Source organism: Antedon mediterranea, chromosome 8, assembly GCF_964355755.1.
Source record: "Antedon mediterranea chromosome 8, ecAntMedi1.1, whole genome shotgun sequence".
Classification (NCBI taxonomy): domain Eukaryota; kingdom Metazoa; phylum Echinodermata; class Crinoidea; order Comatulida; family Antedonidae; genus Antedon; species Antedon mediterranea.
In genome coordinates this window covers 4717970-4744075 of record NC_092677.1, presented here as the reverse complement: position 1 = coordinate 4744075, position 26106 = coordinate 4717970, and the positions used below count along the sequence as shown (strand labels likewise).

Below are 26106 nucleotides of genomic sequence, written 5' to 3'. Positions count from 1 at the left end.
TTCTTCACGAGATCGAAACAAATAAATTACATATCAAAGATTGTATATGTAATTATTAACTTATTACGTAAAAAGTTAAAACGCAGACATGCAGGACTAGTATACAGAGATAGAGGTGAGTAATTAATGTAATTTACAATATGACCATAATAACATTCTGATGTTGACGACAAAGGGATCAGCAAATAACAAAAGGTGTGATTTGATTATGATTGCTATCTTGATAATAACGTTGATAAACTGATGGTGATTGATGATGACGATGACGATAAAAATACTTGTTAACTTTGAAAAACTCTTTGAAATTCGATTAAAGTAGTCGACTGGTTTAATTATGATGGCACGTAGAACTCAGGTGAAATAATTTCAAATAGTAATAATGGTTTTAGGCGCTTATTGATTGGTTTCTAATGAAAAATTGTAATCTAAATTTTGTTTATGTGAAAGAGGAACGGAGGAGCGCGTTGTCGACATTTATATTTTTAAAGACGTTATCAATGATGATAAGTTACCGTAGTGAAATTATTACGTGAGCCGCGGAAGACAAAAACGACGATGCTGATACCTGTTGTATTTATTTTTGTTTAGGCCTATTGATAGTGAAATAGTGAAACAGATAAGGCATACACTACATCCATGATAGATAAGAACTTAAAGATTAATTAAGCCTATTTAATGTAAATATTATTATTTTCCCTCAGATATGACTGTATGGTTGGTGCTGTTAATTGTTATACACTCTTTATTCGGTAAACTAATTCAGTACTAACTAATGATAGTTTTTAAGCGATAGAATATGGTCTGATAAAGGCATTATAATTTGTATCTGTTTAAAATTACAGACAAATGAATGTTAAATCCAAAAAAAGAACACGTGGACGTTTTAATGTTGTTATGTATGATTATTGCTTTATCAAGAAACTTTATCTCAAAATATATTTTTTTAAATATATGAATGAATTCATAAATAATTTCAATTGAAGTTTAAAAAAAAAACAACTTATATACAGTTTTCAATTAATAGCCTATTACTGTCTAATAAAGACTAGACGTTTGATACTCTTTATAGAATCACGATGCCAATTAGTGACAACATCTGACCAGACAGCCAAGGAGGGTGATGCTGAAGTGGTGATAACTTGTGATTATTCACAAGTAATTACTACTAGTACTACACCTCAAATACAATGGGATGAACTGTATAAAGATAGATCTAAAATAAACCTTGTAGATGATAAGAAGATACAAAATGTACGTTTTAAATTAAACATAAAACCTGGGAAAGCTGACTTGGTGATGTCACAGCCAATGAGAAATGATTCTCAACGAATATTTAGGTGTGTGATACGAACAACAGATGGATATATTGCAAGATCAAATCTATCTATTCTAACTGTATACTGTGAGTAACACAGATTCAATTTCAATAACTTATTATATAACAACAATTTTCTAAAATAGCGAAGAATCTGCAAAAGGATCTTACGTTTTTAGTTTTCTTGTTGATGATCACAGATCTCGACACAACATCGTTGAATGTAGCAAGCACAGTAATCTATCGTATTATTTTTCTTCAGATTTAGATCAACCACTTCTTTCTACCTCAGAAAGCACTGTATACGAAGGTCAATCAGTGACTTTTACCTGTAGTAAAACTTATGGTGATCCTATTCCTTACATTACTTGGTATAAAGATGGACAGACAGTCAACACCAACAACCCTTCTAGATATGAGATTGCAAATAACAGTACAGAGTCAGTTCTTAAGATTATATCAGCTACTGAAGAAGATGGTGGGAATTATACATGTAAAGCAGAAAGTGATCAGTTTAAAGGAGAGGATGCTAAAACAAGTGTTGGAAAACAGATGAACATACTTGTTTATAGTATGTAAAATAAACATTTATAAACTCCCTCCCGTACTCACCACTACCATCATCATCACCACCACTCCGCTTTCACCCCTCCTCCCTCTACAATTCTTCTTAAAAAGCTAATTTATTTTACCCAAATGCTAAAAACAAATGGTCATTACGAATCGAGTTGCATCAACCGTAGCCTATAATGCTGATTGTATTATTTTTTTTTTTTTTAGCTATTCATGTTACTTTTACATATGAAGATGGTATTGCAACATGTACAGCAGAGGGCCATCCCAAGCCATTATCAATATTGATATTACAAGATGGAGAAGTGGTTGAGAAAGGAGAAAATACAGCAACTATAGAAATTAATGATGAGATATGTAAACCAAATCTTACATGTTATGCAGAGAATGGAAAGCTAAATAAAACAGCAACACTTTTGAACTGTAAAGCAGGTATAGGCCTTGATATAATTGTCCAGTATGCATAGCGTATAGTTTATTTTATTTAATTTCTTGTTTTAAAAGTAGGACCACGCACACGAGCATTGTTTGGGATGTAAAAGAGGTCTTTTAATCGATTGGAAATAATAACAAATAAATCTATGAACTATGATCAATGTAACATAAAGTTTTCTTATCAAATCACCAATACAATAATTGCAAGCTATGTTTCTATTTGGTGTATAACAAGCATAGCAGGGTGGCGGGTGAAGATTTTGACATAGGGGAGGGTATGGCCTGAACATTGTAATAATAGTATTCATATGTTGACAATTATTATATTTCCAGGTGAATCGTGTCCAACATTTACAGTACTAACTGTAGCAATTATAGTAACTGCGCTTTTCCTCGGCTCTGTTCCTACCTTTATTACAACCCGTTATATTTATGTAAGTATAAACTCTACGAACACACAGACATATAATTTAACGACATTTAACAAATGTAATTGATTATAAATTTAAAATACAGATAATACGGGAGGAATTAATTTGTTTAAAGATCTTATTATATACGGTACCAACATACAGTAGGTCAGATTATTAAAATGTTGTCTTTATTATTTCCTTTAATGTGATTTAAATTAGTATTTTAATTATTTCGTTTCGACAATTACAACATATAGGAAGGTCGTTAAGTCTCATATTTATATTCTTCTTAAGCCTATTCACACGAGTACAATCTTGGTGTGGTCTATAATAGAGTCGCTATTTAAACCCATTATTTTAGGATTTGTACACAGTCACATGATTTAAAAACCATACTAAATGTATAAATATCTAATATTAATATTTCAAATAGAATGTCACCCAATGGTATCTTGCTATTGTTTCTTTAGGAAAGACGAATACGAGAAATGAAATCAAAATGTCAACATTCTCAGTATCAAGCACTGCAGTTTGCATCAAGTGGTTCTGGTGTTTACCAAGAACTCAGCAAAGATACTTCAGTAAATGATGGACGCAGGGCCAGAACTACGTCACGTAAAGCATCTTCTAAAGAACACGAGGTACCAATAAACTACTATTTCATGTAATCTTTGATTAACCCTCGTTTAACTTCTTTTGTTTAGACGCAACGCATGATCAAAGACAAGCGAAAGTTGGAATAATCCATCGCTTGTGATTGGTCAAATCACTTAAGCTCTATCTACGCCATCAAACTAGTTTGGCAAAAAATATGTGATGTGCCCAAATATGGTAGTGATATGCTCAAATATGGTAGTGATATGACATCATCGTGTCCATAAGGGTACATCACATTTTGTTGTCACATGAAGTTTGTTAGAATAGACAGAGCTTTACGTTACGCTTACGTCCTCCATAAACAAAGATGTGTGATCAGAAGCAACACTGATAATAAAACGTGTGGTTGCTTCTACAGAAACTAGAAATATAAATATTTTAGTGAACCATACCGGTTATCCCTATGATAGATCGGGACAGGTTGCATCTTTATTTCTATATTTATGTTTTTATTAATACGGTATTCCTTTAGTAACAAATTCAGTGTGCATATCTTTATCATTGTTAATATATAAATACATATTTGTTTCAAGCAGGCGCATCGTCGGGTGCAGAGACGGGTAATAGAAATCGAAAGTAACAATCAATATCAAGAAGTGAAAGATTCGGAAAGTGCTGCCATTTACGAAGAGCCGAACCTAAGTGAGGGGAAATGTGTTGTCAGTACGTTGTCAAATAAGGGAAACGTTTTAGGAGGAGAATCACATTATTCTAACATTCGGAATACATAAGTCGTTTTCACGTACATTTATTTTAACTTTAAAGAAAATAAATTAGCAAGGAAAATTGCGTATTTATTGTATTTTTACTACAGTTTTGATTAAAGATAGGCATATTGTCTCCTTAGAAAATATATTTAAAACACATTGTTTTGTTAAAAATGCCATTTTAATTTCACATATTTTTTATTCACTAATTATTTACCTGAAATATAGGCCTAGCCGTTTTTTATTGTATTTTCATAAGTAAAATCATTATTTATGTTCGTTTGTCTACGGAAGTGAATAACTTTATTTGAAATGCCAAATGGAAAGTCTGATTTTTTTTATTATTAATCTTCATTTTTCATGTTTTCGGGGAACAACAAATCAGTCGATCTGATTCGAGAGTCTACTGTACTGTACAAAGAAGTTTGTAGATTTAGATATAACATAATTGAAACTAACGCTTAGCTTTTTAGCATCATCAATTGTTCTGAAAAAATAAATTACATATATATCAAATATTGTCTTTATATCTTATTTATACGTACAAATCGAAAACGCAGATAAGCAGGTATAGGCCTAGAGATAGAGGTGAGTAATAAATATAATTTAAATAAAATTTATAAAATCATAAGTTTTTAAGCCCTTGTTGATTGGTGTTCGACGATGACTGTAATCCATATATTATATTTATGTGTAAACGTGTAAGGCCAACTCAGACAGCGTTGTACGACGAGGCCCCACGAAACTTCTTGACTCGTCGGTGCTGTCTGAGTTGAATTCCGACGAGACGAGTCGTCTTGCCTGGTGTGTCGGGAGAAATTCAAACATGTTTATTTTCTCCCAACGAGACGACTCGTCGTACGAAGCTGTCTGAATTGGTCTTATGAGCAGGAGCATGTTGCCATTACTTCGAAATGCGCAGAAGAAGTCGGTGATTTAGAATCATCTCATTCTTTTATTACGGTTATTAGGTTATCAATGGCGATGTGAGGTTGGCAACAACAAGACAACGACAGAAATGTTGATATAATGACATTTTTAGGCCGTGAATGAACTAAGTGTTGATTATAACAACATCAACGGTAGATATTAATTAATCTATTGAATGTAAAAATCCTTATTTTTTTCAGATATGGTGTTATGGTTGCCGCTGTTAGTTGTTATACACTCTTTACTCGGTAAACCGATTTAGTAACACACTACCTATTGGTAGTTTTTAAGTAATAATATATATATGTTCTGCATGCTAGATGCATTACAACTTGTATCTGTTTAAATAAAAGACAAAGACATTTTAAATCGAAAAAAGACACAAGTAGACGCCTGTTACTACTTTTTGATTCTTTCCTTTACCACCAAGACACGTTATCTCACACTTAACTTATTAAGAGACAATTAAAAAAAATATCTATACAATAATAGTGCAATTGAAATTTAAAGGCTCAATCCGGTTGGCAATAGTTTTCCATAATTAATATCCTATGTTTTACTGAATAAATAAGTATAGTATCCTTATCTTTAGAATCACATGGTCATTCGGTGACAACATCTGACCAGATAGCTAAAGAAGGTGATGCTGAAGTGGTGATAACTTGTTATTATTCACAATTTACTTCTACTACATCTAATACAGTACAATGGGATGAATTAAATGAAGATGGCGTAGTCACTACTCCTGGTTTTGTTAATGATAGTGAAACAGATAAGGCATACACTACATCAATGATATATGTGAACTTCAAGATTAATTTATGCTATTGAATGTAAATATTATCATTTCCCTATCTATGATAGATCGGGACAGGTTGCATCTTTATTTCTATATTTATGTTCTTTATTTATATACGGTATTCTTTTAATAACAAATTCAGTGTGCATATCTTTATCATTGTTAATATATAAATACATATTTGTTTCAAGCAGGCGCATAGACGGGTGCAGAGACGGGTAATAGAAATCGAAAGTAACAATCAATACCAAGAAGTGAAAGATTCGGAAAGTCTTGCCATTTACGAAGAGCCGAACCTAAGTGAGGGGAAATGTGTTGTCAGTACGTTGTCAAATAAGGGAAACGTTTTAGGAGGAGAATCACATTATTCTAACATTCGGAATACATAAGTCGTTTTCACGTACATTTATTTTAACTTTAAAGAAACTAAATTAGCAAGGAAAATTGCGTATTTATTGTATTTTTACTACAGTTTTGATTAAAGATAGGCATATTGTCTCCTTAGAAAATATATTTAAAACACATTGATTTGTTGAAAATGCCATTTTAATTTCACATATTTTTTATTCACTAATTATTTACCTGAAATATAGGCCTATCCGTTTTTTTGTGTGAAATCATTATTTATGTTCGTTTTTTGTCTACGGAAGTGAATAACTTTATTTGAAATGCCAAATGGAAAGTCTGATTTTTTTTATATTAATCTTCATTTTTCATGTTTTCGGGGAACAAGACATCAGTCAATCTGATTCGAGAGTCTACTGTACTGTACAAAGAAGTTTGTAGATTTAGATATAACATAATTGAAACTAACGCTTAGCTTCTTAGCATCATCAATTGTTCTGAAAAAATAAATTACATATATATCAAATATTGTCTTTATATCTTATTTATACGTAAAAATCGAAAACGCTGATAAGCATGTATAGGCCTAGAGATAGAGGTGAGTAATAAATATGATTTAAATAAAATTTATAAAAGTTTTTAAGCCCTTGTTGATTGGTGTTCGACAATGACTGTAATCCATATATTATATTTATGTGTAAACGTGTAAGGCCAACTCAGACAGCGTTGTACGACGAGGCCCCACGAAACTTCTTGACTCGTCGGTGCTGTCTGAGTTGAATCCCGACGAGACGAGTCGTCTTGCCCGGCGTGTCAGGAGAAATTCAAACATGTTTATTTTCTCCCGACGAGACGACTCATCGTACGAAGCTGTCTGAATTGGTCTCATGAGCAGGAGCATGTTGCCATTACTTCGAAATGCGCAGAAGAAGTCGGTGATTTAGAATCATCTCATTCTTTTATTACGGTTATTACGTTATCAATGGCGATGTGAGGTTGGCAACAACAAGACAACGACAGAAATGTTGATATAATGACATTTTTAGGCCGTGAATGAACTAAGTGTTGATTATAACAACATCAACGGTAGATATTAATTAATCTATTGAATGTAAAAATCCTTAATTTTTTTCAGATATGGTGTTATGGTTGCCGCTGTAAACTCGGTAAACCAATTTAGTAACAACCTACCTATTGGTAGTTTTTAAGTAATAATATATATGTTCTGCATGCTAGATGCATTAAAACTTGTATCTGTTTAAATAAAAGACAAAGACATTTTAAATCGAAAAAAGACGCAAGTAGACGCCTGTTACTACTTCTTGATTCTTTCCTTTACTACCAAGACACGTTATCTCCAACTTAACTTATTAAGAGACAATTAAAAAAAATATCTATACAATAATAGTGCAATTGAAATATAAAGGCTCAATCCGGTTGCAATAGTTTTCCATAATTAATATCCTATGTTTTACTGAATAAATAAGTATAGTATCCTTATCTTTAGAATCACATGGTCATTCGGTGACAACATCTGACCAGATAGCTAAAGAAGGTGATGCTGAAGTGGTGATAACTTGTGATTATTCACAATTTACTTCTACTACATCTAATACAGTACAATGGGATGAATTAAATGAAGATGGCGTAGTCACTACTCCTGGTTTTGTTAATGATAAGGTGTTAGAAAATGGTCGTTTTAAATTGAACATAACATCTGTGAGAGCTAACTTGGTGATGTTACAGCCAACGAGAAATGATTCTCAGTGAAGATTTCGGTGCGAGATACAAACAACATATGGATTAGATCACTTATCTAATCCCTCTGTTCTAACTGTGTATTGTGAGTACCAAAATCATTAAATAGACCTACAATAATTTATGGTTTAAACAGATTATAAAAATCATGCGCACAATAACTAAATAGACAATCTGCTAGACATTAGGCAAACAACCAATTATACTATCTCTAATATTGTAGTCTCTTCCATCTGTTTTCTCAGACTTAGAGAAACCTCTTATTCGTGCTTCCGCATCCAATACCTTCAAAAACGAAACAGTAACATTTACATACAGTAAACCTGATGGAGACCCTATTCCTGACCTAACGTGGTATAAAGATGGATGCAGAATAAATATCAACCCATCTAGATATAAACATTACAAATAACAGTACAGTGTCAGTTCTTAAGATTAAATCAGCTACTGAAGAAGACGGTGGGAGATATACATGTAAAGCAGAAAGTGATCAGTTTAAAGGAGATGATGCTAAAACAAGTGTTGAAAAACAATTGGATATATACCGTATGTAAATGTACAATCTTCAATAGGCCTAAAATGTTTTGCCAGGTAAGAGTGATTACAACTTCACTCTTCCTTGGTCCTGCCAACCTATTAAGCATTGATTCGAAGCTTTTGATGCTTTCGATAAAAGATAAACGGTTCAGAATGTTTGTTTGCATTGGTTGTCTACATTTTAATTGCCTTCCGAAGCTTTATCAGGCTTTTTATGATGGTTTAAATAAGCAGTTTTTTAATGAATACAAGCAGGTATACAACTTGTTTTTCAATTCCAGAGAGTTGTCCCACAATTAATAAGCTACATTTCTATTCTAACTTGTTTAGATATCACTGTGACATTTAAACCTAAAAATGGTTGGTATCCCAAACTTTCAACAACAATATTGATCTTACAAGATGGAGAATTGGTTATAAAAGGAGAAAATTCAGTAACCTTGGGCATTAATGATGAGATATGTCAGTCAAGTCTTACATGTTATGCAGAGAATGAAAAAATGAGTAATACAGCTATTCTAGAGAACTGTAACGCAGGTAATTTGACTTAAGAGCATGTCATCAAATGTATTTAACCAAGAAAGAATTAGATTATAGAAAATGCATAATATATATTTTAACTTAGGGTTGTAGTGGTCGAAAAGATAACATTTAGTATTTTTTTATGCACACGGTGGTTTGATACATTTGGGATACAGCGCTTGTTCATTGTTTGAATGTATGAGTGTTGGTGTATGCTGGTGAATGCAGAGGTCAATTTCAACATGTTACTTTGTACCTTTTAGTCATACCTGTAGATCTTTGTCTCCGAGTTTGGTGAGATTTGAAAATTAAACACATTAACATACACAATCATGGGTGAAAATATAACTTTGGCGGAGGTAATTTGTTATGAGTTATCGTTACTTTTCTCTTTTATAAGGTTAAACAAATAAAAAAAATCCTTTCCAAGTGCCAAAAGTCTCAGTATCAAGCATTGCAATTTTCTTCAAATTCTGAGGATTACAAATGGCTAAAGAAAGAACCCATGGAGTCTGCTGTTACCGGGACGACAAATAAACAAAGATCCAGGACAGGAATACGGGTAAAATTTAAGTTAAGCTCGTCTGTTTAAATTGACCTTAAAAGTATGTTTACTACAAAATACCGTCTCTATTGTTTAACAGAGAGAAGTAAGAGAAATAGAACGTCAAAGTCACCAATATGAAGATTTACAAGTTTCGGCAAACACTGATGTTGACAATGATGACGAGGAATATGTTAGGCCTACGTCTGATAAAGAAGTATGTATCTCAAAAGTGGAGAGTAAATTCAAGTAACAAAATTTAAACTCAACAAATAATTACAGTTCATTTACATTTTCTTATTTCACACAAAAACTAAACTTGATTAAATAAATACCATCTATTGTATTAACAGAGAGAATGTCAAGACCATCACTACCAAGAATTGAAAGTTTCAGCAAACTCGGATATTGAAGATGACGAGGGATATGTCATGCCTGCTTCAATAATAGTATGTATTTCAAAAGTACAAGTAAACATATTAAATGAACAATAATAAACGTATGTCACCATAACATTACCGGACATCGCCACACAAGACGTTTGACCTGATTTAAACTAATTAACAAACTTGGAACTCTAATTTTGTTTAGGAAAAGGATGTGCACTGGTTTGTAATAGCATTGATATTAATATTTTATATAATGTCAAAGTCCATAAAAACATTATTATTTGTTTTGAGTTTTAAAAATCAATTAATCTCGATAATAATCAATATTGTTATATTTTTTTTCTTCAGAAAACAGGAGGAAAGATTTAGATAAAATGTCAGAATCCCCAGTACGAAGGATGTGTCACGTGATAGTGTTACTAGTACGTCACAAACGGGAAAGGCTCTAGAACTACATTATTCTCAACAGTTCTATAACTAAATATATAACTTAATAAATACAAACACAAATTGTTATATTATTCTGAATGACGGAAATTAATAACAAACACATAAAATAGATAATTAACGAGGAAATGCAACCTTGCTCTAAGCGAGAGTTTATCCAATTGTTTATGAGTATACGAGAGTCATAACAAAAACGTAAGTATAATATAGGCCTACAGTACAATAACAATTGGAAGCTGCTTAAGCGTAATTTATGTATACAATAAGTTCTGTTTATTCTCGTTATTATCATCTAAGGGACTAGGCATACTATTACTAATGTAATTAGAGCATTGTAAAATAGGTAGAAATGTTTATACTTAAATTTGTGTAGTTATAGTTTATTCTCAATTGTACTGTTTTTCTCGCGTAGTTTAAATGTACAGCAAAAAATGTATCAATTATATTCTAATAGTCAATCTATTATAGTTCCTTTGTCTTTCACAATTTTTGGAGGATTATTGTTTGTGCTATACGTTTTTATTTCAATAAGAACGGGGATTGTTTAAATTACCCAGTGAGATACAATTTTTGTATACAAATATTTTATAGAGAGGCATTTTAAGACAATAACTAAAAATAAACGGTGTGGCAAATAGTGTTGTGAGTTGACTATTATTATATTTATGAAATGAACTGTAATTAGTCATATCATTTCCGTATAAAATACATAAAGCAGCAACATGTTTATAATAAGTAGGCCCTGGAAATAACTGACACAGCTGCAAGGAAGAGTGAAATCACAGTGTTCCCTGATATTAACAACAATCAACAATACATTTGTGACCAGTATCTTTTTACTACACTATTTGAATAATTAAACAATACACTTTTCCGGGTAGCAGAAATAATAATTTTAACTGGAAAACAAGAAGCAATGTGATTGAACGTATTAACTACTTGTCTCCGAAAAGTTAGTTTAAAAAGCGAGATTTTAATGACTTCTTTTTACGAGATCGAAACAAATAAATTACATATATATCTACGATTGTATATGTATATCTTATTGCGTAAAATTAAAAACACAGAGATGCAAGTACACAGAGATAGAGGTGAGTAATTAATGTAACTGATTATTATGATAACTGATAATTATTAAATGGTTACAATTATAACCAAGAAAGATAATTGTATTGTAAGTGGGTAACGGAGGAGCGTGTTGTTGACATTGATATTTTTAATGACGTTATCAATGATAAGTTATTGGGATTACGTTAGCCGCGGACGACAAGAAATGTTACATATCTGTTGTTTTTATTATTATACACTTTCTAACCAATCGACATGAGTATCGAATACAGATGTAGTGTCCTTAATGTATATTATGTTTAATATGAGTTTATAACTGTTAGCTTTGTTTATATAGTTACAGTACTTTTCTTTGTACACTTTATTATTTATATTCTATTTATTAATTAGGCCTATTGATAGTAACAATAGTGAAACAGATAAGGCATACACTACATCAATGATATATGTGAACTTCAAGATTAATTTATGCTATTGAATGTAAATATTATCATTTCCCCTCAGATATGGCTGTATGGTTGGTGCTGTTAATTGTTATACACTCTTTATTCGGTAAACTAATTCAGAGTAATATGCCAGTAATAGTCTTCAATTGATAATCAATGTTCTGCCAGACGCATGCATTATAATTTGTATCTGTTTAAAAAAAAGACAAATGAATGTTAAATCGAAAACAGGACACAATTAGACGAACAAATGTTGTTATGTATGATTATATCTTTGCTTTATAACTTATACTTTATTATCAATAATTTTAATTAAAGTTTTAAAAAATGGAAACCCCTATATTGCTTACAATAGTTTTCCATAATAATAGTATATAAATTTATGCATAAGCAAGACAGTAACGTTTTGCATTCTTAATCTTTAGAATCACGTGGTCAATTGTTGACAACGTCTGACCAGACAGCCAAAGAAGGTGATGCTGAAGTGGTCATAACTTGTGATTATTCACAATTTACTTCTACTACACCTGATGTAATACAATGGGATGAAGTATATGAAGATGGATATACCATTAACATTGTAAATGATAAGAAGATAGAACATGGACGTTTTACATTTAACATAAAACATGAGAAAGTTGAACTGGTGATGTCACAGCCAATGAGATCTGATTATCAACGTACATTTCAATGTGAGATACGAACAACAGATGGAGATATTGCAAGATCAAATCCATCTATTCTAACTGTATATTGTGAGTAACACAGATTAAATTTCAATAACTTATTATATAACAATAATTCTCTTAAATAGCAAAGAATCTGCTAAAGGATCTCGTTTTTAGTTTTCTTGTTTATGATCACAGATCTCTCAGTCCACCTGTTTACAGGTGTTGAATGTAGTAAGCACAGTAATCTACAGTGTCTTATTTTTCTTCAGATTTAGATCAACCACTTCTTTCTGCGGCAGAAAGTATTGTCTATGAAGGTCAATCAGTGACTTTCACATGTAGTAAACCTGAAGGTAATCCTATTCCTTACATTACTTGGTATAAAGATGGACAAACAGTCAACACTAACAGTCATTGTAGATATGAGATTACCAATAATAGTACAGAGTCAGTTCTTGAAATAAAATCAGCTACTGAAGAAGATGGTGGGAGATATTCATGTAGAGCAGAAAGTGATCAGTATAAAGGAGAGGATGCTAAAACAAGTGTTGGAAAACAGCTAACCATAATTGTTTATAGTATGTAAAATAAACATTTATAAACTCCCTCACCACTACCATCACCATCACCAACACCACCCCGCTTTCACTCTCCCCCTCTACAATTCTTCTTAAAAACCTAATTTATTTTACCCAAATGCTAAAAACAAATGGTCATTACGAATCGAGTTGCATCAACCGTAGCCTAATGCCGAATGTATTATTGTGTTTTTTTAGATATTCATGTTACTTTTACATTTGGAGATGGTGTTGCGACCTGTACAGCAGAGGGTCATCCCAAGCCATCATCAGTATTGATATTACAAGATGGAGAAGTGGTTAAGAAAGGAGAAAATACAGCAACTATAGAAATTAATGATGAGATATGTCAATCAAATCTTACATGTTGTGCAGAGAATGGAAAGCTAAAACAAACAGCAACACTTGGGAACTGTAAAGCAGGTATAGGCCTTGATATAATTGCCCAGTATGCATAGCGTATAGTTTATTTTATGTAAGTTCTTGTTTTAAAAGTAGGACCACGCACATGATCATAGTTTGTGATGTGAAAAGGTCTTTTAATCGATTGGAAATAAAACCAAATAAATCTATGAACTATGATCAATGTAAGAAGAAGATATAACGTATTTTTATTAACATTAAGTTTTCTTATAAAATCACCAATAAAATAATTGCAAGCTATGTTTCTATTTGGTGTATAACAAGCATATCAGGGTGGCGGATGAAGATTTTGAATGCCCTAAACATTATAATAATGGTATTCATATGTTAAAATGTATTATATTTCCAGGTGAATCGTGTCCAACATTTACAGTACTAACTGTAGCAATTATAGCAACTGCGCTTTTTCTCGGCTCTGTTCCTACCTTTATAACAACCCGTTATATTTATGTAAGTATAGACTCTACGATTATTAACAAACACGCATATATTTTAACATGAAAGACATTTAACCAAATGTAGTTGATTATAGAGGGATCATACAGATAATAAGAAGGTTAAAAGAGAGGAAGAAACCTTTTTTAAAGATCTTACTATAAATACGGTACCAACATAGAGTAGGTCAGATTTTAAAATGTTGTCTTTATAATTTCCTTTAATGTAAGTGATTAAAAATAGTATTTTAATTATTTCGTTTCGACAATTACAGAATATAGAAAGGTCATTAAGTCTCATATTTATATCATTATTAGGCCTATTCACACGAGTACAATCTTGGTGTGGTCTATAATAGAGTCGCTATTTAAACCCATTATTTTAGGATTTGTACACATGATTTAAAAACCATACTAAATGTATAAATATCTAATATTAATATTTCAAATAAAATGTCACCCAATGGTATCTTGCTATTGTTTCTTTAGGAAAGACGAATAAGAGAAATGAAATCAAAATGTCAACATTCTCAGTATCAAGCACTGCAGTTTGCATCAAGTGGTTCTGGTGTTTACCAAGAACTCAGCAAAGATACTTCAGTATATGATGGACGCAGGGCCAGAACTACGTCACGTAAAGCATCTTCTAAAGAACACGAGGTACAAATAAACTACTATTACATGTAATCTTTGATTAACCCTCGTTAAAGCTTGGTTCCCACTAGAACGTAACGCAAGGACGTAAACGCAACGCAAGCGTTTTAACCAATGACAAGCGAAGCGTCATGCGTCACTCGACGGATCGCTTTGAAAGTTGAATTGTCATGCGTCTATTAGTTTTTCTTGTCGGTTCCCACTAAACGCGTCACGATGTGCTGATTCGTCGCGATTGCTAGGCCTAGGAGATAGTGGGTTGGCCAATAATACAATGCTACATTTAAAATAATCAGAGAAGATGACTCTGAAGTATTTCCTATGTAAGTTTAACCAGAGAAGAGTTAAATTAAAATGTAATTTAACTCTTCCCTGGTTACACCAATCACAGTGTTTGGTTTTGGTGGGAAAATGTTATCCTTTTCCAAAGCCTGAAATGTGCATGATTGTATGTATATATAACAAGGACAGAAGAAGATGTATCCAATATCAATACAGTTACAAGAATTAAAGCATTTATTGCATGTTGATTACACGTACATGTGATCTGCTGACTGTATTTATTAGTGGTGTTACAAATATCTTTCAACAGAGGTTATTATAACCATATAAAACATTTCATATAAACACGAACTGGGAATCTTCATGGGTTTGTCACTTTAAAAATATAAACTATATGCCTATATATTAATGTAAAGTTTTCACATTTATTTTCTAATTATTATTAAATATTATATTATTCATGACAAAACATACAGTTTTATTCTCATTTGATTAAATGTAATAAATGTCCCAAACTCATATTTACACTGTATTTATTATCTTATGACTTTTTTTTCACATAAATACACTTATTGAAATAGTGAATCATTGTTTTTAAAGGTATCATTAAATATCAACCAGATTTTCTTTTTTACTACTCCTGAATACTTTTGCAAAATAATATCAAAATAATAAATTTAAAATGTATCATCCCAAAAAAAATGAAAATTGAAGAAATATTATTATTGTTAAAAGTGAATAACTAACCCTAAAGTGTTATACTGTATTACACACAACGAAAATGTTTTAAATTATATTTTCAGGAAGACAATATATCTTTTCCAAAAAATGACACTAAACTTAAAGATGTATTGTCCCATAGAATCATGAAAAATGAAGATGATTAAAATCAAATTTGAATAGGCCATTTTGTAGTTTTAACAAAGTTTCGTTTCGTTTCGTTTCGTTTATTTATTTTTTCCACTCACTTATATATTATATATATATCATTTACATTTACATAACATAATATATTAAATGTGGGTGGATGGAAGTCACAGTAAGTTCACTGAACTTTAAGTCGTGACTCCCGTATGCCTAAGTATACTAACATTGCTACAGAGTAGACTAAAATATGAATATATAATAGTGAAAGTACATAAAATAGAGAAATAAAAAAAATTTTAAATTATAGAAGTTAAGATCACTTACATAGAAAAAACCCAACAAAACTTATGTTTTCACTTATAAAATGAAAAACATTCCATTAGCTGGCAGCCAATTTGACTATTTTTTTAGTATTGGAGTATAACAAAACATATACATATATTTCCATGTGTTCTCTATTGCTAAAAAAAGACATTCAGTTCAGCTTTCCTTCTATAACCACTTAATAAATACTAGTTACAGTCCAACTCCTCCTTAATCTCTTCCATTTTCTATTAAAAAAAAAATGAAACAAGTATTAAAAAATTGCTATAGTAAGGCATATTGCTCAAATCATTTTTTTCTGGCCAATGTATGTCACCAACTGACATACCCATTTGAAAAAAGTCTATACAAACCTGTATCAGCCTCATAATTGCCAGTCCACGTTTTTGAGGAGCAATTGCTCTTAATTCCATGGCAATAATAATACTGGCCGCTTAAACTACTAGCTTGGTCATTGGTGGAGTTTGTAACGCTGGTAATAGCCTGAAGGATCCCATTTATCAATGTTCATCTAATTGACCTAAAAAAAACAACAGTATTTATGTATTAATATTACTACTACTAGGCCTATCCTAGCCTTACAACACTAAATCAACTAAATATTAGGCCTATAAATATTAATTAATAATAATAAGTAGGCTAGGTACTGTACTCATATTTAGTAGTAGGCTTAACCTAGGCTAGGCCTGGCCTAGCACATAGACTAGTAGGGATTAGTAAGTATTATGTAGGCCTATAAGTACTACTTGGCATGGCCTAGCCTACTAGGGTATATGTAGCCTAGGCTAGGTAGGCCTAGCTAGGCCCTAGTATTGCCTAAACCTAGGTAGGCCTAGGGCCTAGGCCTAGGCTAGAAATAGGCTTGTCAACTCACTTTACAAATTGATCTCTGACGCGTTTTAGGCCTAGTTTTTCTGGCATTCTTCTACACAGATGTTTGTCTGAAATTATTGTCTTCATGCATTAATCCTTATGTTTCTGTCTGTGTATGACTTACTTCCCTTATCGTAAAGACAAGAAGGGTAAGTATTTCCATAAAGACCTCGCTCGTCAGCCACCATTTTTTTGCCGTCGGTGTCGTCGATTGAGAGATATTCCTGACTTCTGATTGGTTGACGAACGCAAACCGCGCTCGCGACGCCTCAAAAAGTTGACCAAGGTTCAACTTTTGAAAATTCGCGTGCGAAGCCTTCGCGGCTGTCGTTTTCAACGCGTTGAAGTTGAAATTCGACTATCGTACACTGTTCGCTTGTATGTTCACACTGGAAGCGTCCGTCGCCTGCCGCGTGCGTCACTTTTTAACGCGAAATTCGCGGCTTCGCGTTTGGTGTGCACCGGCCTTTAGCAATCACAAGCGAATAAGCCATCGCTTGTGATTGGTCAATTAACTTGCGTTGCGTTACATCCTTGTGATGCGTCGCTAGTGGGAACCACGCTTTAACTTCTTTTGTTTAGACGCAACACATGCGAATTGATCAATGACAAGTGAAAGTTAAAATAATCCATCGCTTGTGATTGGCCAAATCAATTAAGCTCTGTCTACACTATCAAACTAGTTTTGCAAAAAAAGTGTGATGTGCCCAAATATGGTAGTGATATGCTCAAATATGGTAGTGATATTACATCATTTTTTTATCACATAAAGTTTGTTAGAATAGACAGAGCTTTACGTTACGCTTACGTCCTCCATAAACAAAGTTGTGTGATCAGAAGCAACACTGATAATAACACGTGTGGTTGCTTCTACAGAAACTAGAAATATAAATATTTTAGTGAACCATACCGGTTATCCCTATGATAGATCGGGACAGGTTGCATCTTTATTTCTATATTCATGTTTTTTATTTATATACGGTATTCCTTTAGTAACAAATTCAGTGTGCATATCTTTATCATTGTTAATATATAAATACATATTTGTTTCAAGCAGGCGCATCGACGGGTGCAGAGACGGGTAAGAGAAATCGAAAGTAATAATCAATATCAAGAAGTGAAAGATTCGGAAAGTGCTGCCATTTACGAAGAGCCGAACCTAAGTGAGGGGAAATGTGTTGTCAGTACGTTGTCAAATAAGGGAAACGTTTTAGGAGGAGAATCACATTATTCTAACATTCGGAATACATAAGTCGTTTTCACGTACATTTATTTTAACTTTAAAGAAAATAAATTAGCAAGGAAAATTGCGTATTTATTGTATTTTTACTACAGTTTTGATTAAAGATAGGCATATTGTCTCCTTAGAAAATATATTTAAAACACATTGTTTTGTTAAAAATGCCATTTTAATTTCACATATTTTTTATTCACTAATTATTTACCTGAAATATAGGCCTAGCCGTTTTTTATTGTATTTTCATAAGTAAAATCATTATTTATGTTCGTTTGTCTACGGAAGTGAATAACTTTATTTGAAATGCCAAATGGAAAGTCTGATTTTTTTATATTATTAATCTTCATTTTTCATGTTTTCGGGGAACAACAAATCAGTCGATCTGATTCGAGAGTCTACTGTACTGTACAAAGAAGTTTGTAGATTTAGATATAACATAATTGAAACTAACGCTTAGCTTTTTAGCATCATCAATTGTTCTGAAAAAATAAATTACATATATATCAAATATTGCCTTTATATCTTATTTATACGTACAAATCGAAAACGCGGATAAGCAGGTATAGGCCTAGAGATAGAGGTGAGTAATAAATATCATTTAAATAAAATTTATAAAATCATAAGTTTTTAAGCCCTTGTTGATTGGTGTTCGACGATGACTGTAATCCATATATTATATTTATGTGTAAACGTGTAAGGCCAACTCAGACAGCGTTGTACGACGAGGCCCCACCAAAACTTCTTGACCCGTCGGTGCTGTCTGAGTTGAATTCCGACGAGACGAGTCGTCTTGCCTGGTGTGTCGGGAGAAATTCAAACATGTTTATTTTCTCCCAACGAGACGACTCGTCGTACGAAGCTGTCTGAATTGGTCTTATGAGCAGGAGCATGTTGCCATTACTTCGAAATTCGCAGAAGAAGTCGGTGATTTAGAATCATCTCATTCTTTTATTACGGTTATTAGGTTATCAATGGCGATGTGAGGTTGGCAACAACAAGACAACGACAGAAATGTTGATATAATGACATTTTTAGGCCGTGAATGAACTAAGTGTTGATTATAACAACATCAACGGTAGATATTAATTAATCTATTGAATGTAAAAATCCTTATTTTTTTCAGATATGGTGTTATGGTTGCCGCTGTTAGTTGTTATACACTCTTTACCCGGTAACCAATTTAGTAACACACTACCTATTGGTAGTTTTTAAGTAATAATATATATGTTCTGCATGCTAGATGCATTACAACTTGTATCTGTTTAAATAAAAGACAAAGACATTTTAAATAAAAAAAAAGACACAAGTAGACGCCTGTTACTACTTTTTGATTCTTTCCTTTACCACCAAGACACGTTATCTCCAACTTAACTTATTAAGAGACAATTAAAAAAAATATCTATACAATAATAGTGCAATTGAAATATAAAGGCTCAATCCGGTTGCAATAGTTTTCCATAATTAATATCCTATGTTTTACTGAATAAATAAGTATAGTATCCTTATCTTTAGAATCACATGGTCATTCGGTGACAACATCTGACCAGATAGCTAAAGAAGGTGATGCTGAAGTGGTGATAACTTGTGATTATTCACAATTTACTTCTACTACATCTAATACAGTACAATGGGATGAATTAAATGAAGATGGCGTAGTCACTACTCCTGGTTTTGTAAATGATAAGGTGTTAGAAAATGGTCGTTTTGAATTGAACATAACATCTGTGAGAGCTAACTTGGTGATGTTACAGCCAACGAGAAATGATTCTCAGCGAAGATTTCGGTGCGAGATACAAACAACATATGGATTAGATCACTTATCTAATCCATCTGTTCTAACTGTGTATTGTGAGTACCAAAATCATTAAATAGACCTATAATAATAATTTATGGTTTAAACAGATTATAAAAATCATGCGCACATTAACTAAATATACAATCTGCTAGACATTAGGCAAACAACCAATTATACTATCTCTAATATTGTAGTCTCTTCCATATGTTTTCTCAGATTTAGAGAGACCTCTTATTCGTGCTTCCGCATCCAATATCTTCAAAAACGAAACAGTAACATTTACATGCAGTAAACCTGATGGAGACCCTATTCCTGACCTAACGTGGTTTAAAGATGGATGCAGAATAAATATCAACCCATCTAGATATGACATTACAAATAACAGTACAGTGTCAGTTCTTAAGATTAAATCAGCTACTGAAGAAGATGGTGGGAGATACACATGTAAAGCAGAAAGTGATCAGTTTAAAAGGAGATGATGCTAAAACAAGTGTTGAAAAACAATTGGATATATACCGTATGTAAATGTACAATCTTCAATAGGCCTAAAATGTTTTGCCAGGTAAGAGTGATTACAACTTCACTCTACATTGGTCCTGCCAACCTATAAAGCATTGATTCGAAGCTTTTGATGCTTTCGATAAAAGATAAACGGTTCAGAATGTTTGTTTGCATTGGTTGTCTACATTTTAATTGCCTTCCGAAGCTTTGGCAGGCTTTTTATGGTGGTTTAAATAAACAGTTTTTTAATGAATGCTAACAGGTATACAACTTATTTTTCAATTCCAGAGAGTTGTCCCACAATTAATAAGCTACATTTCTATTCTAACTTGTTTAGATATCACTGTGACATTTAAACCTAAAAATGGTTTTGCAACTTGTACAGCTAAGGGCTATCCCAAACTTTCAACAACAATATTGATCTTACAAGATGGAGAATTGGTTATAAAAGGAGAAAATTCAGTAACCTTGGGCATTAATGATGAGATATGTCAGTCAAGTCTTACATGTTATGCAGAGAATGAAAAAATGAGTAATACAGCTATTCTAGAGAACTGTAACGCAGGTAATTTGACTTAAGAGCATGTCATCAAATGTATTTAACCAAGAAAGAATTAGATTATAGAAAATGCATATATAATTTAACCTAGGGTTGTAATGGTCGAAAAGATAACATTGAGTATTTTGTTATGCACACGGTGGCTTGATACATTTTGGATACAGCGCTTGTTCATTGTTTGAATGTATGAGTGTTGGTGTGTGCTGGTGAATGCAGAGGTCAATTTCAACATGTTACTTTGTACCTTTTAGGTGGTTGTTCGCATGCAATAAGTACAGTGCTAACAATAGCAATAACGGCAATTCTATGCGTTGTCCTGACGTTTATAATAACCCGTCATATCTATGTAAGTATTTTTAGGTTCATTAAGAAATATTTCAAATTCAAATATAATTCAGATATACACTAGAGGCTAATCTAAGAATGCATACATCCACCTACAGTAATTCCCCTACATAACATCTAACCCCCTCCGGTGAGAATTGAGTCATACCTGTAGATCTTTGTCTCCGAGTTTGGTGAGATTTGAAAATGAAACACACTAACATACACAATCATGGGTGAAAATATAACTTTGGCGGAGGTAATTTGTTATGAGTTATCGTTACTTTTCTCTTTTATAAGGTTAAACAAATAAAAAAAATCCTTTCCAAGTGCCAAAAGTCTCAGTATCAAGCATTGCAATTTTCTTCAAATTCTGAGGATTACAAATGGCTAAAGAAAGAACCCATGGAGTCTGCTGTTACCGGGACGACAAATAAACAAAGATCAAGGACAGGAATACGGGTAAAATTTAAGTTAAGCTCGTCTGTTTAAATTGACCTTAAAAGTATGTTTACTACAAAACACCGTCTCTATTGTTTAACAGAGAGAAGTAAGAGAAATAGAACGTCAAAGTCACCAATATGAAGATTTACAAGTTTCGGCAAACACTGATGTTGACAATGATGACGAGGAATATGTTAGGCCTATGTCTGATAAAGAAGTATGTATCTCAAAAGTGGAGAGTAAATTCAAGTAACACAATTTAAACTCAACAAATAATTACAGTTCATTTACATTTTCTTATTTCACACAAAAACTAAACTTGATTAAATAAATACCATCTATTGTTTAACAGAGAGAAGTAAAAGTCGAATGTCAAGACCATCACTACCAAGAATTGAAAGTTTCAGCAAACTCTGATATCGAAGATGACGAGGGATATGTCATGCCTGCGTCAATAATAGTATGTATTTCAAAAGTACAAGTAAACATATTAAACGAACAATAATAAACGTAGGGCTATGTCACCATAACATTACCGGACATCGCCACACAAGACGTTTGACCTAATTTAAACTAATTAACAAACTTGGAACTCTAATTTTGTTTAGGAAAAGGATGTGCACTGGTTTGTAATAGCATTGATATTAATATTTTATATAATGTCAAAGTCCATAAAAACATTATTATTTGTTTTGAGTTTTAAAAATCAATTAATCTCGATAATAATCAATATTGTTATATTTTTTTTCTTCAGAAAACAGGAGGAAAGATTTAGATAAAATGTCAGAATCCCCAGTACGAAGGATGTGTCACGTGATAGTGTTACTAGTACGTCACAAACGGGAAAGGCTCTAGAACTACATTATTCTCAACAGTTCTATAATTAAATATATAACTTAATAAATACAAACACAAATTGTTATATTATTCTGCATGACGGAAATTAATAACAAACACATAAAATAAATGGTTAACGAGGAAATGAAACCTTGCTCTAAGCGAGAGTTTATCCAATTGTTTATGAGTATACGAGAGTCATAACAAAAACTTAAGTATAATATAGGCCTACAGTACAATAACAATTGGAAGCTGCTTAAGCGTAATTTATGTATACAATAAGTTCTGTTTATTCTCGTTATTATCATCTAAGGGACTAGGCCTACTAATGTAATTAGAGCATTGTAAAATAGGTAGAAATGTTTATACTTAAATGTGTGTAGTTATAGTTTATTCTTAATTGTACTGCTTTTCTCGCGTAGTTTATATACAGCAAAAAATGTACCAATTATTATACAGATATTGACTGCTTAGAGGTTAAATATAAGATTTGACATCCCCGAGGGAATGATATTAAGTTCGAGGGAATATATATTTCCCGAAGCGCCAGCTGAGGGAAATATATATTCCCCGAGAACTTAATATCATTCCCGAGGGGATGTCAAATCTTATATTTAACCGATATAAAAGGCAATATCTGTTATATTATATAGCCAAGAACAAGTCTGCTGGGTTGGGTGAAGATAGGCTAGCTACTGTAGGGCCTAGGCCTCCTTATTGTATTGTACTGCCTAGACACCTTACCTTGCGAAGAATAATATACAGATAATTACTAATTAATGATTCCTTGGCAATAAAATATTCACTTAGGCCTAGGTCGTTTAAATTAACAGAAGAATTTCCATCAATAAGCCTATTAATAATAATATTATAATCAGGTAGGCCGAATAAACAATTCGTCGTCTTCTCGATCTTCGAGGAGCCGAATCACCGGATGTTCAGCGCGTACTAGTTACTAGGTTACTACCGTGAGTATTGACCAATCATAAACGGTGTTTCATCACATTTAGGGTGGACTTATAACAAATGAGGGCGCTATGTATGCATAGCTTAAATAGTTTAGAAGATTAATTTCTTCAAGCAACTTCCGTGGCCCAGCGGTTGAAGCGTTGTCTTGCGATGGAGTAACAATTCCACCCGAGTTCAAGATCGAGTAGATGACTTTTGTTTATTTATCGGCAACGCGAGTGTTGGCACACGAAAATTACACAGTCAATATCATCGTACTCGAGAATCTATATGTTTAATGACAGGGGACACGATAATTACGCGAAAATTACACAGTCAATATCATCGTTCTCGAGAATATATACGATTTACGATCCTCGCAGCGGTAGTCATGTGATGCAGTTTCAACCAATCACGTTCGCGTATTTACATAGGCTATGTAATATATTCTAATAGTCAATCTATTATAGTTCCTTGGTGTTTTTGGAGGATTATTGTTTGTGCTATACGTTTTTATTTCAATAAGAACGGGGATTGTTTACATTACCCAGTGAGATACCATTTTTGTATACAAATATTTTATAGAGAGGCATTTTAAGACAATAACTAAAAATAAACGGTGTGGCAAATAGTGTTGTGAGTTGACTATTATTATATTTATGAAATGAAGTGTAATTAGTTATATCATCGCCGTATAAAATACATAAAGCAGCAACATGTTTATAATAAGTAGGCTGGAAATAACTGACACAGCTGCAGAGTGAAATCACAGTGTTGCCTGATATTAACAACAATCAACAATACATTTGTGACCAGTATCTTTTTACTACACTATTTGAATAATTAAACAATACACTTTTCCGGGTAGCAGAAATAATAATTTTAACTGGAAAACAAGAAGCAATGTGATTGAACGTATTAACTACTTGTCTCCGAAAAGTTAGTTTAAAAAGCGAGATTATAATGACTTCTTTTTACGAGATCGAAACAAATAAATTACATATATATCTACGATTGTATATGTATATCTTATTGCGTAAAATTAAAAACACAGAGATGCAAGTACACAGAGATAGAGGTGAGTAATTAATGTAACTGATTATTATGATAACTGATAATTATTAAATGGTTACAAAATGACCAAGAAAGATAATCGTATTTTAAGTGGGTAACGTAGGAGCGTGTTGTTGACATTGATATATTTAATGACGTTATCAATAAGTTACTGGGATTACGTTAGCCGCGGACGACAAGAAATGTTACATATCTGTTGTTTTTATTATTATACACTTTCTAACCAATCGACATGAGTATCGAATACAGATGTAGTGTCCTCAATGTATATTATGTTTAATATGAGTTTATAACTGTTAGCTTTGTTTATATAGTTACAGTACTTTTCTTTGTACACTTTATTATTTACATTCTATTTATTAATTAGGCCTATTGATAGTAACAATAGTGAAACAGATAAGGCATACACTACATCAATGATATATGTGAACTTCAAGATTAATTTATGCTATTGAATGTAAATATTATCATTTCCCCTCAGATATGGCTGTATGGTTGGTGCTGTTAATTGTTATACACTCTTTATTCGGTAAACTAATTCAGAGTAATATGCCAGTAATAGTCTTCAATTGATAATCAATGTTCAGCCAGACGCATGCATTATAATTTGTATCTGTTTAAAAAAAAGACAAATGAATGTTAAATCTAAAACAGGACACAATTGGACGAATAAATGTTGTTATGTATACATGATTACTTCTTTGCTTTATAACTTATACTTTATTATCAGAAAATGTATCAATTCATCAATCATGTTACTTAAAGTTTTAAAAAACGGAAAAGGCTATATTGCTTATAGTTTTCCATAATAATAGCCTATAAATTTATGCATAAGCAAGAGAGTAACGTTTTGCATTCTTAATCTTTAGAATCACGTGGTCAATTGGTGACAACGTCTGACCAGACAGCCAAAGAAGGTGATGTTGAAGTAGTGATAACTTGTGATTATTCACAATTTACTTCTACTAGACCTGTTGCAATAGAATGGAATGAACTAAATGAAGATGGATCTACTATTAACCTTGTTAATGATATTAAGATTAAAAACGGGCGTTTTACATTAAATACAACACCCGAGAAAGCTGACTTGGTGATGTCACAGCCAATGAGATCTGATTCTGGACGAACATTTCAGTGTGAAATACGAACAACGGAGGGGATAATTAGAGGCTCAAATCCATCTATTCTAACTGTATACTGTGAGTAACACAGATTAAATTCTCTTAAATAGCAAAGAATCTGCTAAAGGATATTTTCGTTTTTAGTTTTCTTGTTGATGATCACAGATTTCTCAGTCCACCTGTTTACAGGTGTTGAATATGGCAAGCCCAGTAATCTAGCGTCTTATTTTTCTTCAGATTTAGATCAACCACTTCTTGATGCCTCATCAAGTAGT

The 26106-nt window shown here is 32.4% G+C and overlaps 2 protein-coding genes and 5 long non-coding RNA genes across 7 annotated transcripts in view; 6 read left to right on the top strand and 1 right to left on the bottom strand.

Moving 5' to 3' along the window:
- Nucleotides 1-71: 71 nt before the first annotated feature.
- On the top strand, nt 72-1131 carry LOC140057218 (uncharacterized). The gene is made up of 3 exons (XR_011846887.1): nt 72-115; nt 702-749; nt 1070-1131. It is a non-coding gene; the product is annotated as an uncharacterized lncRNA (long non-coding RNA).
- Nucleotides 1132-1315: 184 nt separating this feature from the next.
- On the top strand, nt 1316-4222 carry LOC140057166 (uncharacterized). The gene is made up of 6 exons (XM_072102720.1): nt 1316-1337; nt 1578-1886; nt 2096-2320; nt 2657-2757; nt 3207-3377; nt 3930-4222. Exons 1-6 carry the CDS (start codon nt 1316-1318, stop codon nt 4122-4124), a joined length of 1023 nt encoding a protein of 340 aa, XP_071958821.1. The 3' UTR covers nt 4125-4222.
- A 5377-nt stretch (nt 4223-9599) lies between these two features.
- Nucleotides 9600-10664, top strand: LOC140057491 (uncharacterized). The gene is made up of 3 exons (XR_011846954.1): nt 9600-9752; nt 9889-9984; nt 10273-10664. It is a non-coding gene; the product is annotated as an uncharacterized lncRNA (long non-coding RNA).
- A 775-nt stretch (nt 10665-11439) lies between these two features.
- LOC140057222 (uncharacterized) lies at nt 11440-12581 on the top strand. The gene is made up of 3 exons (XR_011846889.1): nt 11440-11462; nt 11944-11991; nt 12311-12581. It is a non-coding gene; the product is annotated as an uncharacterized lncRNA (long non-coding RNA).
- Nucleotide 12582: 1 nt separating this feature from the next.
- The window catches only part of LOC140057165 (hemicentin-1-like), a gene marked incomplete at its 5' end in the record, with an annotated part of 30590 nt that continues 17066 nt past the window's right edge, over nt 12583-26106 (top strand). Inside the window, one exon of the mRNA XM_072102719.1 lies at nt 12583-12640. Within this exon, the coding sequence (XP_071958820.1) occupies nt 12583-12640 (58 nt within the window). The remainder of the gene's footprint in view (nt 12641-26106) is intronic.
- Nucleotides 16174-17186, bottom strand: LOC140057303 (uncharacterized). Its single transcript, XR_011846907.1, has 3 exons — nt 16993-17186; nt 16472-16638; nt 16174-16345 (listed from the first exon to the last, which is right to left on the bottom strand). It is a non-coding gene; the product is annotated as an uncharacterized lncRNA (long non-coding RNA).
- On the top strand, nt 21762-22788 carry LOC140057479 (uncharacterized). Its single transcript, XR_011846950.1, has 3 exons — nt 21762-22068; nt 22204-22311; nt 22606-22788. It is a non-coding gene; the product is annotated as an uncharacterized lncRNA (long non-coding RNA).